The sequence below is a fragment of the Lingula anatina genome, chromosome 10, assembly GCF_051362555.1.
Source record: "Lingula anatina isolate TDL-2025a chromosome 10, LinAna3.0, whole genome shotgun sequence".
Classification (NCBI taxonomy): domain Eukaryota; kingdom Metazoa; phylum Brachiopoda; class Lingulata; order Lingulida; family Lingulidae; genus Lingula; species Lingula anatina.
In genome coordinates this window covers 16,669,123-16,687,252 of record NC_141776.1, presented here as the reverse complement: position 1 = coordinate 16,687,252, position 18,130 = coordinate 16,669,123, and the positions used below count along the sequence as shown (strand labels likewise).

Sequence of the window (18,130 nt, the reverse complement as noted above, 5' to 3'; positions counted from 1 at the left end):
TGCTGTTTGTTTGTTTTGTTTTGTTGCTTTTGCAATTGAAATTCAACCAATAAATGCCAGACTGGATATATTAAATGTGATCAAGTTAGCTGCTCAGTAGTAATGAAGTATTAGAAAGACAAAATACTTTTTCTGATATAGCTCTGTAATAACATTTTAATAAGTACAATCTCTTTAAAATACCAAGGAAAAAACTTATTCAGCCATCTTTTCACCAAGTGGTTATATATACATGTACTAGTAAATTCATCCACTACAGTTAAATGAATCATTCATAATAGCTTTTAAATGAAGACATCCTAATATTTTCACTTTTCCCCATTAAGGTTGTTTTAAGTGTCTGTATGGTAAATAATGTATATATAAGGCTGCATTCACCACATCAGTCTAACCAATCTGTGGATCAAATATGGCCGCCCCTTTAAATGCGTGTCACGTAATCCCGTGGGGGAATCTACTCACTGTCTATTAGGGGATTATGCAGGAAGCTTTAAAGTAGGTCGCCATATCCGGTTCGTGGATCTATTTGTCTGATATTGTGAATGTGGTCTAGGATACCTGTCAAGTTGTTGAAATAATTGCATGATTTATATTTTTTAGGGTCGACATACAAAAACAGGACAGCTTGCTGCCATCAAGGTGATGAGTGTCACGCCAGTAAGTATTACCCACTTATTTTTGAATTGTGATAGTGAAATTTGCATCTGTGAAATCTTTTATATAAGGAGTTTTGTTTTAGTCAACTGTTTTAATTAGCTGGACTTAGAGAGAATACAAAGTAATGCCAATGATGATTTTTACCTAAACTAGAATTTTATAGCTATCAAAAGCAGTTCAGTATTCAGTATTAGATGTAAAGTTAAGAAGTACTTAGCCATGATGGGATAGTCCATGACAGACCATTTCGTAGTGGGACAATCCATGGTAGACATCCCATGATGGGACACATGATACCAAATGTTGTATTAAAGTGTTTTCAAAGTTCTGACAAAATATTTCATATCTTGCACTGGAAGCAGATCCTTGATTTCACTCGCCTTTTCTTAACCCAATCCACTCTTCGGTGCACTGATTTGTGGAATATAAGCTCATTTAGATCTAATATGCAGCCTAAGTCTCCCAGAACACTGTAGTAATGATGACATTTCATATTTCCAGGATGAAGAAGAAGAAATCAAACTAGAGATTAATGTACTTAAAAAGGTAGGAATATTTACATCCTTTCTATAGAGGCCCTGAGTAAAAATAGAACCCCTTATGGGATAGAACTACAAACATGGCAGCCATCTTGGAGAAAAAAAATAAGATACCTTACTTGGGCATTGTTTTATGCTAGCCCTTTGAATTTTTATAACAGGTTTTAAAGCAAAGTTGTGTATTTATTTTATGCAATTTATTAAGTTATCAGAAAGTATTTTTAAAAAAATTGTAGTTTATAGACGCAAATTGCGCAGCGGAAGGGTATGTTTACATTAATGTCTCTATGTAAACTGTGTGAATAAAATAGACTCCATGAATTAAACCTGTTCCCTATTTCACTACTTCTACCTGTGTGTGTGTGTGTGTGTGTGTGTGTGTGTGTATGTGTGTGTGTGTGTGTGTGTGTGTGCATGCGTGTGTGTTTTAAAAAAAAACAGCATGTCATAAATCCACGTTTCTGGATGTATAGATATATTTATTTCATAATTTATTCCAGTACTCTCACCACAGAAACATTGCCACATATTATGGTGCTTTTATTAAAAAGATGCCTCCGGGTAAAGATGACCAACATGATCAGCTATGGGTAAGTCTGCCTGTCAACTCTCTAGCAATACAGAGGTCATTTACGTGTTCAGTGGCTTATCAGGGATATCAAAGTGAATGTTTGGTTGATTTATGTATCATTTTAATGTAGTGCAGATATGTCTCGGAATTACTTGTGGAGTATTCAGTGCTACCTAAATAAAATGATTTTATGCGTAATATAAATGGTACTACCATAAGGATTTATGCTTGTACAGCTATGGTATACGATTACAGCTCATCATGGATTGGAGTGCAGTAGTGCTGCCTCTATCACCAATATAAAGTACTAAAACCAGGGGCGGATTTAGGCCGTCTTCTGGGTCTTCCGGAAGACGGTCAGATTTTTAAGTTTACATTGACGGATATCTAAGGTTTTCTGTCGGAAGACGGTCAAAAATGGAGGATGGATTAACAAAGATAATTTGGAAGACTGTCAGAAAATATCTCTGCATCTGCCCCTGAAAACTATGCATAATATGTACAGGAATATACTGATGATACTATGTACAATTTCAGCTTGTCATGGAATACTGCGGTGCTGGCTCTATCACAGACCTGGTCAAGGCGACGAAAGGTGGAGCGCTCAAAGAGGAGTGGATAGCTTATGTTTGTCGGGAGATTCTCAGGGTAGGACTGGAAATTAAGTTTTTTTCTGAATTATTTAGCTTTGTCCTCTCTGTGTTTTAAGTGTCTGTTCATGTAATGCCAGTTTGTACTGACCCCTTGTAGCATGTTTTGTTTTTTCGTTAAACTGAAAAGATGTTCTCTTTCCCAAAGATATGGTAGTATTCATGAAGAAAATTTAAGCTTGTCTTTTATGTAATGTCAATTTTGAATTTGCCCTTTGAATTATTCACTGTGTTATGCTTTAGAATTAGAAATAATTCCTCCTCCCCAATAATTCCTCCTCCCCAGTGAACTAGAAATATTCCTGAAATAAATGAATTCTTACAACTTTTGAATTGTATCTGTTCACAGGGTCTGTCCCACCTCCATGCCAACAAAGTGATCCACAGAGATATCAAAGGACAAAATGTGCTGTTAACAGACAATGCTGAAGTGAAATTAGGTAAGATAAATCACCTTATTATGGATAGTAATCAGTTCTAAGTTCAAAGTTTTATTGTTTTATTTGATGTCTGTATAAATGATCACTGCTGGAAAATTTTCCAGGGATTCCTACATAATCACCGAGATGGAAGATGTGCTTTACATTATTATTCTGATTGTCCCTTAGCAGAAACCACAGTTTGTGTATATGTTTAGTGAAGGCTATTGTTACATTTCATTAGAAAGCAATACCCCATCTCACTGAGAATCACTTTCTATGCATTTGAAAATGAAATTAAGGCACAGCGCGACTGAAGCTAATTTGACACAAATGCGAAAATATCTCCTCGTAAAATCAAGGTTTTCTACACAGTGTGATGTCCATTATGTGATGTGATTATTCTGATTGGTGTTCAAGATACGTCTTCCATCTCTCCAGGGGGATTTCTCATCTGTCAGCTGTAGCTAATGGCCCATATGCTATTTCTTTCTGGATTCATTTAGACATGGGCTTTTGTATCTAACGTAATTGGGCCTAAAGCATTTTCTTACCTGTCAGCGAAAGTAATTGGTCAATATGTTGATTTGTTGTAGACACATTTAGACATGGAGTTTTGTAGACCGTAAACTGGTCTGTAACAAAACATAAAATGCCCATTTTCTTATCTGTCAGTTCAAGCATTTGCTGATTTGTTGTAGATGTGGACCTTTTTAGAACATAAAATGGCCTAAAGCACAACATCAAATGGCCATTTTCTTATCTGCCGGCTGCAAATAATGGTTCATATGTTGATTGCTTGAAGCCTTGCTTAGACATGAGTGTTATGAACTATAAGTGGATCAAAGCACAGCATCAGGTGACCAGATTGATGAACTGAGAATTTTTCAGCTTTAAGAAAGGCACATTTCTGGTCCTGTCATGATATATTGATATTAGAAATGAATCCACATTTTACATTTAAATTTGATGATGTCAACCATGTATTTGTCTCTGCAGTCGACTTTGGTGTGAGTGCTCAGCTGGACAAGACCATTGGTCGTCGGAACACATTTATTGGGACACCATATTGGATGGCCCCAGAAGTGATAGCGTGTGACGAAAATCCAGATGCCACTTATGACAACAGGGTGAGATTTTGGTTTTCAAGTGATTGTTAAATGCACTGTTCTGAATGTATATTATAGAAAGATGATACTTGTGTTTCATTTGCGACTTATTTGTGTAACTGAAGATGTTTTTTTGTTTACTTTCAGAGTGATCTGTGGTCTCTAGGCATAACTGCGATAGAAATGGCAGAAGGCAAGCCACGTAAGTGACATGAGATATACTACATAACATTTATAATGTTAGCTTTAAATGTGAACAAAAATTTTTGTTGAGCAGCTCAAAATGAAACTTGGCATCATGACGTTTTTTGAGTTACCTTTTATTTATACATTCATCAGATTTCATCTAAAATTCTATTTCTAGGTCACTGTTATGATGTTAATAATGCTAAAGATTTTATACATTTTGTAATAATTTGAAAAATGTATATAAAGGCTCTTAAAACTACTGACTTTAACATTGTTAACTTCAGTGGAAAAAAGTCATTAAATGTTCCCTCCATGATTCATAAACTAAGTTTATTCTTTTTATTTTATGTCTCTCTATATTTTCCTATTATTTCAGCCCTATGTGATATGCACCCAATGAGGGCCCTGTTTTTGATTCTCAAAAATCAACCACCAAGACTCAAGTCCAAAAAATGGTGAGCTTTTTATTGAATCAAAGTTCTACAAATTAGAGAGTAGTTTCTTTTATTTTTATTTTTATTTATTTGATTAAAAAAAATACTTGTTACCCTTTTAGCTTTCGGTTAAAAAAATTTGATAATTTTAGTCCATTGTGACCTATTAAAAGTCAGTTTATTGATAAAGTTTATCATTACTGTTTTTGGTGAGCTTAGAATTTCAGGAAAATTATTGTAATTAAGACAAGAAATTCAAGAAAGATACATGAAAGATACAAATTCAGGAAATTTCTATTCAGCCATGAAAATTACAAAATGAAACTGTGTAATGGAGTAAGTCATGTTTTTACAAGATTTTGTTTCTCCATAGGTCGAAAAGGTTTCAAAATTTTATCGAAGTGACGTTGTACAAGGATTACACCCAGAGACCAAACACTGAGCAACTGCTGAAGCATGCGTTCATACGAGACCAGCCCACAGAAAGGCAGGTCAGGATACAGCTCAAAGACCACATTGACAGAGCCAAGAAGAACAGAAAGAGTAAGTGGCTCCATCTATTTTATGTATATAAAACAGCAAGTGGCTCCATCTTTTGCATATATATGAAAACATGAGCAATTAAAGATTAAAAAAAAGATTCTTACTGCGTGTTTAACATAGACCATTTGTAAAGTTCAGTAAAGAGGTATGATTTCCCAAATATTAACCTGCCCATACTTGACTTGGTGGCTTTTTTCATAGTGCTCCATTCATTCAGTTACACCCCCTGTACCCCCTGTACCCCCTCCACTCCCCCAATCCCCTCCAAGCAAGATTACTTGAATCTGCAGCGTTAGCACAGACCTGAAACCAAATTACAAGGAAATTTGAAGCCTGCCTGGCATGATTCTGTAAATTTGTTCAGTTACAGCTGCTTGAAGCCAATAGATTTTTTAGACCCTGGTGTTTTCAAAGAGTCAATAGGCTATGGCACACAGACTGTATTACATTCATATAACAACAGAAATGTTCCATTTTGAAGAATGCACAATAGCCAATAAACATAATACAATTATTGTGAAGACTATTGGCTTTTTACACACCAACATGTGGTTTAGTTCAAGAATTCACTACATCTCCACTGTAATTGTATTATTGTTGAATGGCAGGTCAGGAAAATGTCTTTAAAATTAGATTTTTTGCTGCATCTGTTTGGTCTTGATTTGTAGCGGTATCTGCTAAATGCCATTTCAGTAATGTGTGTATATTTCAGGCATGTTAATGGGTAGGAGAAACAAACAAGCATTATTATTGTAATATTTTGACCCATTTCATTTTACTTCATCCAGCGACAGACCACGACACGGACTATGAGATGTACGAGGAGGAAGAAGACGAGGAAGAAAACGCATTAGCTGGAGAACCAAGGTAATAGTCGACAAATGATTTTACAGATAGATGGAGGTAACGGCAAAATTATCACCTTATTCATGCACGTTTGTTTAAATACAAGTAGCTGCTATCAGCAACACACATTTCATTTTAGTTTATGTTCAGTTATCAATCTGTGCAGGGGTGTGATTTTTCAGGACATGCCCTGATTTTAGAGGGCTTAATTCTGATAAAATCACATCACTGATAACATTGGGTTGGTATAACTTAGTAAGTTAATGGTGTGTAGCAAGAGTATGAATGAAGCCTACATAAAGGCTAATGCTTCATATCAATTTTGCCTATCCCATAATGCTAGGAGACAACCCAGACCCAACAGGTAGGTGTCACTAGTTGTTGTATGTCTGTACTGTGTCCAGGATAAGCTGAAATATTGTTTTTGTTGTAATATTTTAAATGATGTGGTATCATGTAAAATTATTTTTATTTGTAAATGTGGGTAGAAATTGAGTGCAAGGTGGTATCAGTAGCTTTTATCCTGATCATGCAGTTATTCTCATAATGTGTAATGTGGCCTGTCTTTGATTATTTTAAGTAAAAGACATATTTTTATTCCATGGGAGGGGGAAGGTCTTGCAGAAAATGACTTTGTGAATGTCTGAATTCAAAGCGTAGAAAAAAATTGCCATCTGGTTTTCTGTAATTGTTGTAAGCTTGTAACCTGCCATCTTGAATAATTCTGTTTGATGAGATCTTTCTTTCAGTTAAGTCATTAACAATGCCTTTACTGGTGGTCATCAACCTGTATACAAAATACAATGTTATAAGTACAATATGTTACAAAATCTTATGAAAATGCTGCACTGAGGTTTTCAGAATGAATTATCTAAATGTGTGAGACTTCTTCCATTTGATCTTCCATTTTATTCAGTTTCTTTTTTATGCTTTCAGTTTTGTACATATCAGTGTTGTTGGTGTAATAATATCAACTTTTCAAGTTGGATATGAATTCATTCAAGCATAACACATCTAAGGTTTCACTCCTACCTTTATTATCTGGGACATGGCATGTGTAATCTTTGTAGTCTTCCAACATTTTGCAAATCAAGGCCATTTCCACATCAGATTATATTATGTCGGGAACTTAAGCTTGGTAATGATGGTGTGCATTGCCTGTGTTTTGTAAATAACAGTAAGTTTAAATGTTCAGTGTTCTGTCACACTTAAACTCTCGCCTTACAAGATGATGATAAATCTAATACGTTATAATTTCCACTTTTCCAGCTCCATCATTCAGATCGGTCCTAGAGAGTCAACGTTGAAGAGGAATTTTCAGAGGATCCAAGAAAACGAGGGCAGGCTCACGCCGTCTCCCTATGCAGTACCCCAGAGACAACAACAACAACAGCAGTTCTTCCCTAATCCACAGTTACAACAACAACAAATGCTCAGGTAGGGTCTGTTAACATCATGGTTATCAGTTAAGAATGTATTGGTCTGCTGTTTAAGCCCCATAGTACTGCTCTGTTTGACAATAAGAAAATGATACAAAACACGCCCACAACTGGTCGATCATCGAGCAGTCATTCTGCAACCAAAGCAATGCCTCCTTTCTACCACCTCAGTGATTCTAGTTTAATGGTTGCATGAAGGATGCCATGTGCCAGTGAAAAGAAAGTTTTAGCACGAATAATATCATCACAGTCTAGCTGATGGGGCATTTTACCAGTCTGTCTTTATATCATAATTACAATGATTTCAGGCAACAACAGCAACAACAACAGCAGCAGCAACAGCAGCAGAGAGCACACCAGATCCAGCAGGCTCAGTTTGCACAGAGGCCACAGATCCAGAGACCCAACCAGCCACAGATGGGGGTGATGCACCAACAACAGCAGCAGCCTTCATCTTCCCACCACCAGGGGCAGCACCAGTCACAGCCACCACAACAAGCCAAGCAATTCCCTGTACAGTCTAGAGTTATAGGTGAGTTATAGGTTATAGTTATAGTCTAGAGTTATAGGTCTGTTTGATTCTGTTTGTGAAGTTAAATGTAAATTTAACCTTTACCTGCTTCACATGAGAGGAAAAAATTAATTTGATATCAGACTTCTGCACTAGAATTGTTGCTTTACCACTTCATAAGATAAGTATTAGATTTTTTTTCCCTTTTATGTAATATCGAACTTCTAGATGGACATTGACTCTCACTTTAGTTAATTCCTTTATTTTTAATTTATTGGATATTTCATATTCTTAATCTGTGAGATCACCGTCTGATGATTACAAGGGTAAGACCGGTATTAAAGATTTGTATACTATTATGCACTGAATAATATTTTTAAAATAAATTTCAGTTGTACCAACTCCACAACAGCAACAGCAAACTCCACAGCAACAACAACAGGGTGCTCACGCTGATCTTTCACGACAAGCGTCTGCACAACAGCGTGCACGTCCTGAGGTAAAGCACGTCCAATCAGAGCCCAGCTTGAAGGCATGTATATCCGGTTGCTATGGGAGCAGGGGAAAGAGTGGCTTAGCCGTGTTGGTTGAGTACGGCAGTGGTGGTTTATGAAACTTGGTATCCATTCGAAAATTTATCTTCTGAATCAGTTTGCTGGACATGAAAATCTGTCAGATTTATGAGGGTGTTTGGGTGTTGTATTTTTACCCTGTTACCCTCCATATAGAAAATTTGCAATTTTTTTTTGTAATTTTTAAAGGATCACGAGCATCGCTAACTTAATTTGACATTTCGGTATAGAAACGATTTAACATTTTGGTTGTCAAAGGAAAAAAATATAGCAGGAGAAAAAGTGAAAAAATATGATGACTTAAAAGGTGTTTAATAGTTTGTAAAAACATGACCAAGAAAACAAAATTGAGACATTACTAAAGTGGCTTATTTGTATTTGGAACAAAAAAGGTTGGAAATGTAAAATTTAAAACAGTTGAGGAAAAGTTAAATGGGTACCAGGTTTCATAAAGGATCTAAATGTTGTTTTGCATGATAACTGAACTATTCAACAAAGGTTGGCTATAGTGGTCTTTAAGTTGTCATGTTTTGAATTTAAAACAATTGTAAAATTTCTATTTTGATGTTCTGCCGTGACTCTAAAAACCCCTTTCTTTATCTGAGATCAGAAAATTATGATGATCTCAGTTTGGCAGTTTCAGAAATTTGATAACAAATTGATCTAATTCAGATCTTTGGAGTTGTATGACAATTACAAATCAATAGAACCCAACTGATGTTGACTGGTTTACTTTATGTTGTCTTGAGTTTTGGCCATAACGTAGAAAACCAACCGTAGAGCTGATTTTATTAGCGTAAAACACATTCAGTCATTGCAGCTATACTTTGCGTTAAATCTTATGACTTTTCTTTATCACCATGACTGGCATTTTGTGCATCACTTCACATTAAGATGTACGACAGCAATGTTGTATTCTTTAATTTAGTATTTCAAATAATACATTATTGATGGGTTTATTTTATGGATTCAGCCATATTTCAGTTATGTGACACGGGGCTTACTCTTTCAAAACTTTTCAAGCAAGATGAAGAAATTATAATTTTTAGTAATATGTCAAAATAAAATAAGTTTGTCAAAAAATCAGTTCAAAACTAAACCAAATGGCAGAGTTTAGAAATGTGATAAAGTTAAGAGTAAGGCCAGTTATATGGTAAGAACCAATGCATAATTTCTGAAGTTGAGTATATTGTTTGGATTGTAAATGGTATTGCTCTCTTTTTGTAGCTCTCTAAATCTCAAGAGGTAACTCAGTAGTTGATGCTGCTGCATTAGTTGCTTTCTGCAGAATTTCTGTTGTCACAAACACAATCATGTCTTGTTTGCAAGATTTTGCTTCCTAATATATACATATATGTGTAAAGGCTCTGAATTTATGGATTTAAAGAAGCTTGTTAATTAGTATGGAAAATCTTTAAAACGTAGCTTCTGATAAACTCAGAACACTTTAAATCCTGTGAAAATGTCACAAGATTGGAGAAAAGTTTTTGTGCAAACAAATAATCTTTGTGATTGTGACAATTTTGGTGTTTTTTCTTCTTCCTTAATTATTACTTGCTGTGATTTTTGCTGCTTTGTTATTTTGTGTTAATTTGCATTGAGTTGGCCTAGGTTGGAACCCCATGGTATTTGAATATGAAAACCCTTACCCACAAACCACTGGGGCCTGTGCTATTGATATATGAAAACCTCTATGATGATTGGACTCAAGATATTGTAAAATGAAACCCCCTACCCACAAATGATTGGGGACTGTGCTTTTCATACATGGAATCTCATGTTTGTTGATAGAACCTCATGCTGTTGATGGTTGAAAACCCCTACCCACAAATGATTGGGGCTTGTGCTATTGATGTATGACAACCACTCCTTTGATTGGACCCCATGGTATTGGAATATGAAAACCCCTCCCCACTGTTGACTCAATGAGACTCCCACTCCCCACCACAGCTCTCAACTGGTGGCATTTTACCCTTTCCCTCTTATCCTATGATTGGTAATTTTTCCCAATGCACATTTTTATAGCAAGGATATTGGGCCTTGGTGTCCATATGATAACCGAGTATTACAAGGTCCTTTGTTGCAGTAAAAAGCACATCTTTGGTCAGGGTCTGTTTTCTTGTAGGTGTATTCTAATGCACTATAGTAAGACATTGTGTCAACCTACTGGTGGGGGACATTGATGGCTAAGTCTCAAGGAAACTGTTCTTTCAGGCCTGTAGTCAGCTATTTCAAGATATTAATTTTTAATAAATGGACCTTTTCACCCCTTAAATTTTACCCAACTTGAGAAATTGCCTAGAACTTGGATCAAAATTTGATTCAGAAAGATTTTTTCCTGCCTAAAGGGTTTTTTTTTCTCTACCAAAGTAAACCATTTCTGACCAAAAGGACGGTTCCTTCAAACCATCCTACCTACAGGCCTGACTTTCCATTGTTTTCTTAATATGTAGGCTTCTGATAGACAGTAGTTGAACACCAATATTATCTGTATATTCCTGCACAGCTTTGTGTGTTTCTGGAAATATATAGCAATTATCTTGGGAGGTGATTACAAAACTTATAAAATTTTCTTTAGATGACTGTGACAGTAGTGTCTAAAATGCACCATAGATGTCTCTGAATTGAATTAAAATGAATATATCTCTCTGTAGTGTAGTCATGATTGTACTGTTCTGAAACATACAACTGAAAATTGATTTTCCATTGTTAGTGCATTGTAAAGATTCATAATGGCATTTACACAAAGTTGCCAATATTACAGTTCGCAGAATGCTTAGTGCTCAAGTTTTTTGACATGGCATCAATAAAAAGTGTAATGGTATATGAGAGAAAATCAATAGGCAGGCAAGTGTAGAATGCACATTAATAGCTGTAGTTGGGAAACTTGTCTTTGCATGGAAACAGTCATACAAATTGTAGAAATGTTCCTTGTTATTCTAATTGTCTCTGATGTTCTTGTTTTGTCCGGTTGCACTGCAAGTCATTTCGGTATAAATTTGGTTGAACTGATTTGAAAAAAAAAATAGATTGCAGTGCACCATGGGTATTTTGTGTGTGGTGTCCAGACTGAACTTGGGATTGCACATATATATATATATATATATATATATATATATAGCTCTGCTTCAGCAGTGCTTCTCTACCAAACACAAAGCAGGGCTCATTCACACACTGGGCTGACTGAGTCTATGAAATGAGCTGGAATCTCTCATTGGACTAGACCAGCCTAATAATTTCCTCGGGAATCATCATGATCCCTCAGATTTTTCTTTTTCAATACATTTGAACACCTGGTCAAATTGAATGAAGTAGTTATTTTCAGGCTTTGCTCAGTTCTTTGTGTGAATTAACCCATACAGTTGATATTTAATTCATTTGCATTTGTTCATTTGCAAGATATTTACATTGAAATGACCAGTTCATTTAATTGATTGTTGATTTCAGGAATTTTAAGTTCATAAGATGATTGGTTGACTTAATTGATTTGAAATATATGTAGGGTTTAATATTGTAGTAAAATATTCAACTAATTTTAAAATTCTGAATGATAGAAATTGTCTCATGTGAAAGTTAAATATATCTATTTAATTGATATTTATAGAAATCCCTAGATCCAGTTCTTTTAACTTCACTTCAAATAGGAATAATTTTGCTGGGAAATAAACTGAAAAACTTGTACACTACAGACTTATAAGTCAGATGTTACATAGCTGTAATGCTGTGATTTCAGAACACCACCATCAAAGAAACTTCCATACATCTGACACGTTTATTTTGGCATGTCCCTACCAACTAAATCTGCATTATTTACACTTTCTAAAATTCTGATTCCAAACTCCCACATTTTCTGCAGGACCTGGATCGTCTTGCAGCTCAGCTGAAGGGGATCGCCGCGGGCAATGAGCGTGTTACCAGTGATATTCCTGAGGTCGTTGATGATGATTCTGACGAGGAACCAGAGGTCATTGGGGTCAGCAGTAGAGCCGGAGGCGATGGGACGCTACTGGCTTCAGAACCTGCCAGGCCGCTGTAAGTAAAAGTTAAGGCATGGCTTCTAGGGTAGTGGGATGTACGAGGGACATATCAAAGTGACTGCAACAGAAATTTGCCTTCATAACTATAAAAATATGTGTGTGGTTTTAGTCTTAATTCCATACCGAGTTTTAACCAAGCCAAACTATTATGAACATGCAGGGCCTGCAAGTTATTAGTTCCTTGACTGAAATTTAGTACAAGTTTTGTCTTGGTTGTAAACTTGTTGAAGAATCAGGTTATGTGATCCCTGGTGATGACCGTCTACTTTATTCCCAGGTTTACAAAAGTCTAGGTTTAAACAGTGATGTTATCCTATCATGTTATTGTATTGTATCAAAGTATAACATATTTGTCTCGTTTCTTCAGTCCTGCAGGTGGCTACAACAGAGATACACTAGAGACACTAGAATCTATGATAATACACGATGGTAAGTTTTTGATACTAAATTTATATTTTTACTTGATGGTAAGATTTGATATTTACTTCAGTTATATTTGGTGGTAAGTTTTTTGATGTTTAATTCATATTTATATATGATGGTAAGTTTCTGATGTAAAATTCATACATATTTATACATGATGGTAAGATTTTATATTCATATTTTTTTAGTGGTGTTAAGCATTAGGTTATAAAGACAGTAAGCACCTGTTGCATCTTTTTCCATTCCTGATATGAATATTTGATTGAAATATAGACAAAAGACCTTGATCAACTGAAATCTTTTCTTTACCAGGCCTTACTATATCAGTTTGATGTTGATGGAGCATTTTGAATATGGTCATATGTTTGGAATTGATTCACAAATTCTGAAAGTTTTCATTATTTGCTGTCAAAATGGCCAAAGAAAGATTTACCTGAAGATTGAGAACATTAAGTGTTTGTGAACTTTGTCTTTTTTTAACCATTTAAAAAGAACTGACAGTGAAAACTAAAGCCACTGTATCAGAATCAAAATATATATTAATTTTATTATTCTATTGCAGTATACAAGCCAATTAAAGAAGCATATGTATGAATTTGTTCTATGTTTTAGATGTGCCTTTCTCAGTGTTTACAACTTACACACAATCCTGTCAACTTTTTCAGACCTCTGGTAATACTAATTCAAAATTTTATTCCTTAAAATATGTTTAAGGCACAGCCTTATTTATTCCAGGTACCTCAATCCAAATCGGGTGCAAGTAACTTCCCAGAAAACTCAGGAATAGAAAAGTTATTTCATCAGATATTGTTTCTTTAATCTAAATTGTCATTCTCTATTTTAGATGTGCCTTCTACGCAATCTTCCCCAGAAAAGCAGCCCAGCAGCTCCAAGAATCAAGACAGAGAAGGCGACGATGGCACTCTTGTTGTGAGAAGGGTGAGTTTTTCAAATTTTTGACATCGTTTTTACTGACTGTAGGTGTGAGTACACCATAGTCTGCCCACCAGTTGTGCTATGCAAATTTACATACAGTATACGTTAACTTTACATTGAAATTTTTAAGTGTTTACTGTGTTTGCCACTCAGCTAAAATATATAAATAGATGGATTTTAAGAAATTAAATAAAATAAGATGTCTCTGTAAGAGTCAAAGCAGGGACTACAGGTGTGTTAGTATCGTTTTGGTGCTGGAAGCCTTAGGTGAAGAAAAAGTATGTGAAGTTTGAATTCTGTACTGATATTGATGATTGAATCTGTAAAACTTAATCTGTTATTGTTCATTTAATTGGAACAAAATCATTGAAAAGATTTCCACAAAGTCATGTCTTAAAAATAGAAATTAAAACTAGCATTTAGAAAGTTTTGAAGATTTAGTCAGGTTATCATTGAAAAGTACATTCCTATGAGTAACTGAAAATGAATAATCTTGAACAATTCATATATTAAAAGATGTAAGTTAAAGTTAATTTGAGGTGCTTGAAAAATTTTAAGTATTTACCATAACACCACTACATCATATTCAGTTTCGGACAGTCCAGGTTTGAGTTCAAAACTTGCCAAATTTGTTCATCGCAAGATCTATGTATCGCAAAAATCTTTTGTTGTATGTGGCAAGGATCACTAAGAAAAACCTCCATTTTTCTAGGAAATGGGTGAAACCTTTCAGTGTTATTAAGCAGTGGTATGTCATTCTCTAGGGCAATATCCGAGGTGTAATGATCTTCCATGAAAAGACTTTTCTGCAAAGATTTCTCGTGTAGTGTTTTGATCACTTGGAAAGAAAAGATGGCGCACCACCCAGCAATAAAGGACTTATATCTTCCATATGCCACTTGTCTGTGGGATTGGTAATATTTTCTCTTAGGGTCTCGGATAACTAGAGAACCAGCCGGTAGCAGACGGCCGGTGTACAGATTCCCCACCAGAGGTCCTTCCAGATTTTTCAAATATCTGACGATTGCAAAGTAGTTCAGGGTGACATCACTGCCGCACCTGATCACAAACTGTGCTTGGGGGCAGTGTTGTAGTGCCCAGCGAAAAGCTAAGAAAGTCTTCAAAGTATAGTTAGCATATGAGTCTATAAACCCAATCTTGACAATGTCACGGTAGCGGAGACTTTCATCGGAGACGCTTTCTTCCACCAATGGATCATCAGTTTGCCCCACTATGTATACGGTCCGTATCGTTTCTCCCTGATAATTTTTTACGCTTCCGCTGTATTTGCGAAAGAGGTCTCTTTTGCTGGGATCCCGTGGATTAGTGATAACAAGAGTCAGTAAAAAGGGTCCCCTCTCTGTTTCCTTGCATGGTGATGGTATGATGTAGTCGTACTTACCCAAGTGGAACCAAAGGTCCCAGATTTGGGCCTTCTCTGCACAAATTTCCTCCGATAGAAAACAGGCGGAATTGCCTGAACTATTTCTGTGTGAAGAAATGGAAGACTTTGAATCAAATAAATCCTTCTGTGGTTTTATAAAGTTGATAAATGTATCATGATACTCATACCAGGTAAATGATAAAAATGCCATCATAAAAACAGCATAAAACATGTTACAAGTAAACTTCTGCTTCCAAAATTTTGCCATCTTTTATGTATAAAAGTCTCTGGTTTATTACGATTCTCACTTCTAAGTATGATTCTTTGTGGATCATATGAGAAGGACAGATCTCATATTTATGCAGCTGTGGGTTATTGAAATCAAGTTTAACTTAAATTTTTGATGAAATCTTGGTCTGTGGCAGAAAGAAGAGATAGAACCAAACTAATGCAGGCAGAGACGCCTTTCTCATATACCTCTGCCACCTGGCGATATCCATTCATTGTTAATACCCTGTGAAATGTTCACCCAATGACGTGTAATTTACACTGGCAAAAGAGGGTAGGGGATAAATGCATGTATAGTTTACGATATACAATTTTCTTTTTGACTAATGTCAAAGATAATTTTATTTGGCTTTCTGAACAGAACATGGATGTTTGTTAAATAAATGGGTTGAAATTCTGTCTGCACTTAAGAAATTATGTAGACGGCATTACGAACGCATACTAGTGCATAGAAATCACCCCTTCAGTGTATCAGATGTGATTGTGTGTCATAAAGATATATCATTCAAATTCTTTGCTATTTTAATACAACTAATGGTGTAATTTGAAGGATTTGTACATTTTATGAAAACAGGCCAATTGCTTGGCCTACTTGTCTGATTGAATGGCATTATGGGATAAGCATGGACAATAGGCTGGATTTATAAAGCAGAGTGTGCCGTTTGTCAGGAGAACAATGGCCTCAGGTGTAATCTGTTTCTTACCCACCTGGTAGAGAAGGTGTGCATTTGACTAAGTGGGTAAACACGGGCCTTCTACAGGGAGCACTTTCTGGTCTTTAACATGCCTTGTCAGGGCTGAGACTTTGATTGAACATTGAATGATATCTACTGATGTGAATGTTATTATCTTCCCAATTGGTAATTTAAGTTAAAATGTGTTGAAAGGTAAAGAAAGTGTTAGTTTTGAGTTCTACAAAATCAACCACCTTTTAAGAGAGTTGATTTTTTTTACCAGTATGAAAAGCTTACCTTATGCTTATGTCACTTCATATTTGGTTACAGAAAATGAGAGGTAGTGGCAAATTTGAGTCGTGTGACCTCAGCTATCTTTATTGGTACAGACACAATTAGTACTATAACCTGTATGTAATTACACAGATACTTTAGTCATGTTGAAAACACACCATGAATCACACCTTTCCATTGCAATGCAAGCTGGATGAAGGTAGTAGAATGTATTGAAGGGCACTTAACTGACAGTTTGGATTGTCTGTTATCTCAGAAAACCAGGTGCTGCGGTAGAAGTCGATCCCAAATATATGACAAAAATGATGAATTTAAACGCACTTGATCTTCCTGTATAAATAAAGGAATTATATTGAAGAAAGAGTAAAAAAATGTCAAACTAATTACAATGCTTCTTAGACATAATTATATTCGTTATGGATTACAGAAATCAGGGCACTACACAATGCATAATTATATTACATAACCAAGCCACATGCTCCTGAAAATGGTGGGCCCTGGAACGGGCACAACTAACACCCTTTGGTGACCAATCAGGGCCTTCCCTTCCCCAGTGGCAGATGGCGTGCTTGGTCCAATACCGCGTGTGTCTCCTGTCTGTGGATTGCTCATTTTTGTGTCCCAATTGCCCTTAAATAATTGAAAGCTGATCCTAGGGAGAGATTAGCTTAACTGCTTTAGGGGTGTATAGGGAACTGCATGAGTAAGAAAGAGAATGTTGTCAGCATTTACTGTCGCAGAATATTGTAACTCCTTAAGGGAGGATCTCGGAAATGGAGTAGCAGTTTCCGTGTTGAGAGAAGTGAAAGGCTAATTTGAGAAAAAGAGGCACGCATTGTGGGTTTCACATTTAGGACTTGAGTGACAGAATGAAGTTCATATAACCATATATCCGGGAGCACTTGCTTGGAGGTGTTTAGAGAAGTTCACATATTACAGTGAGAGACAAAGCGTCACATACGTTCCAATCTTATTAATTTAAGCAAATAAGGACTTGAAGTGATACCACAAAATTTAGCACAGTGGAGAGAGAGAGAGCTCTACCTCACACTTCTACAATTGACAAATAATAACAAGAACAGGAAAAAGAACATTGTTTGTCAGAAAATATCCTGGTGATACTAAAGAACACATAAATTGACAACAACTAGGTCAACAAAGTTGACAATACATCGAGAACTTTGAGGTCAACAGCATTGACAGAGTATTACAAGTGCTGCTGCTATGTACACAGTAGAATCCTAGAAGTCAATAACAGCTTAGGTTACAGCATGAGAACTTGTTCACATGTTCCAAGTGTTGTTGGAGAACAATAACTGCCAGACAACTGCGAAGTGGTTTAAGCCGACTCACTGTGTGTGAAGTGTCCTTACTGGTTGGAATTACTACCGAATATCGCCTCTTAAGAATTGTTGGGATTGGTTAAATTACCTGGAAACAAAATAACGAGAGATGCCAGGAAATGCGTAGGTAGAAAAATCTCTGAAGTCAAGAGAAGAACCAAGAGATTCATACTGTTAAATAGTTGTGTGTCTTTGCTGCTTGAGATTTTGGGAAACTACTGTTGAGGTGATGTTACTATAAGGTGCGCCTTTGGAGATAATTGGGACATTTT

At 35.9% G+C, this 18,130-nt stretch overlaps 1 protein-coding gene across 9 annotated transcripts in view; it reads left to right on the top strand.

Moving 5' to 3' along the window:
* The window catches only part of LOC106177175 (serine/threonine-protein kinase mig-15), a 58,606-nt gene that overhangs the window by 16,603 nt on the left and 23,873 nt on the right, over positions 1-18,130 (top strand). For 6 of the 9 annotated variants that reach the window (XM_086997874.1, XM_086997871.1, XM_086997872.1 and 3 more), the window contains exons 3-19: positions 601-657; positions 1,159-1,203; positions 1,697-1,786; positions 2,305-2,415; positions 2,767-2,857; positions 3,836-3,966; positions 4,093-4,147; positions 4,511-4,589; positions 4,942-5,111; positions 5,900-5,978; positions 7,227-7,394; positions 7,705-7,928; positions 8,300-8,439; positions 9,707-9,724; positions 12,336-12,511; positions 12,884-12,945; positions 13,784-13,878. In XM_086997874.1, coding sequence (XP_086854000.1) covers positions 601-657; positions 1,159-1,203; positions 1,697-1,786; positions 2,305-2,415; positions 2,767-2,857; positions 3,836-3,966; positions 4,093-4,147; positions 4,511-4,589; positions 4,942-5,111; positions 5,900-5,978; positions 7,227-7,394; positions 7,705-7,928; positions 8,300-8,439; positions 9,707-9,724; positions 12,336-12,511; positions 12,884-12,945; positions 13,784-13,878 — 1,791 coding nt within the window. The remainder of the gene's footprint in view (positions 1-600; positions 658-1,158; positions 1,204-1,696; positions 1,787-2,304; positions 2,416-2,766; positions 2,858-3,835; positions 3,967-4,092; positions 4,148-4,510; positions 4,590-4,941; positions 5,112-5,899; positions 5,979-7,226; positions 7,395-7,704; positions 7,929-8,299; positions 8,440-9,706; positions 9,725-12,335; positions 12,512-12,883; positions 12,946-13,783; positions 13,879-18,130) is intronic. The other 3 variants (XM_086997870.1, XM_086997873.1, XM_086997869.1) reach the window with 3 other exon arrangements.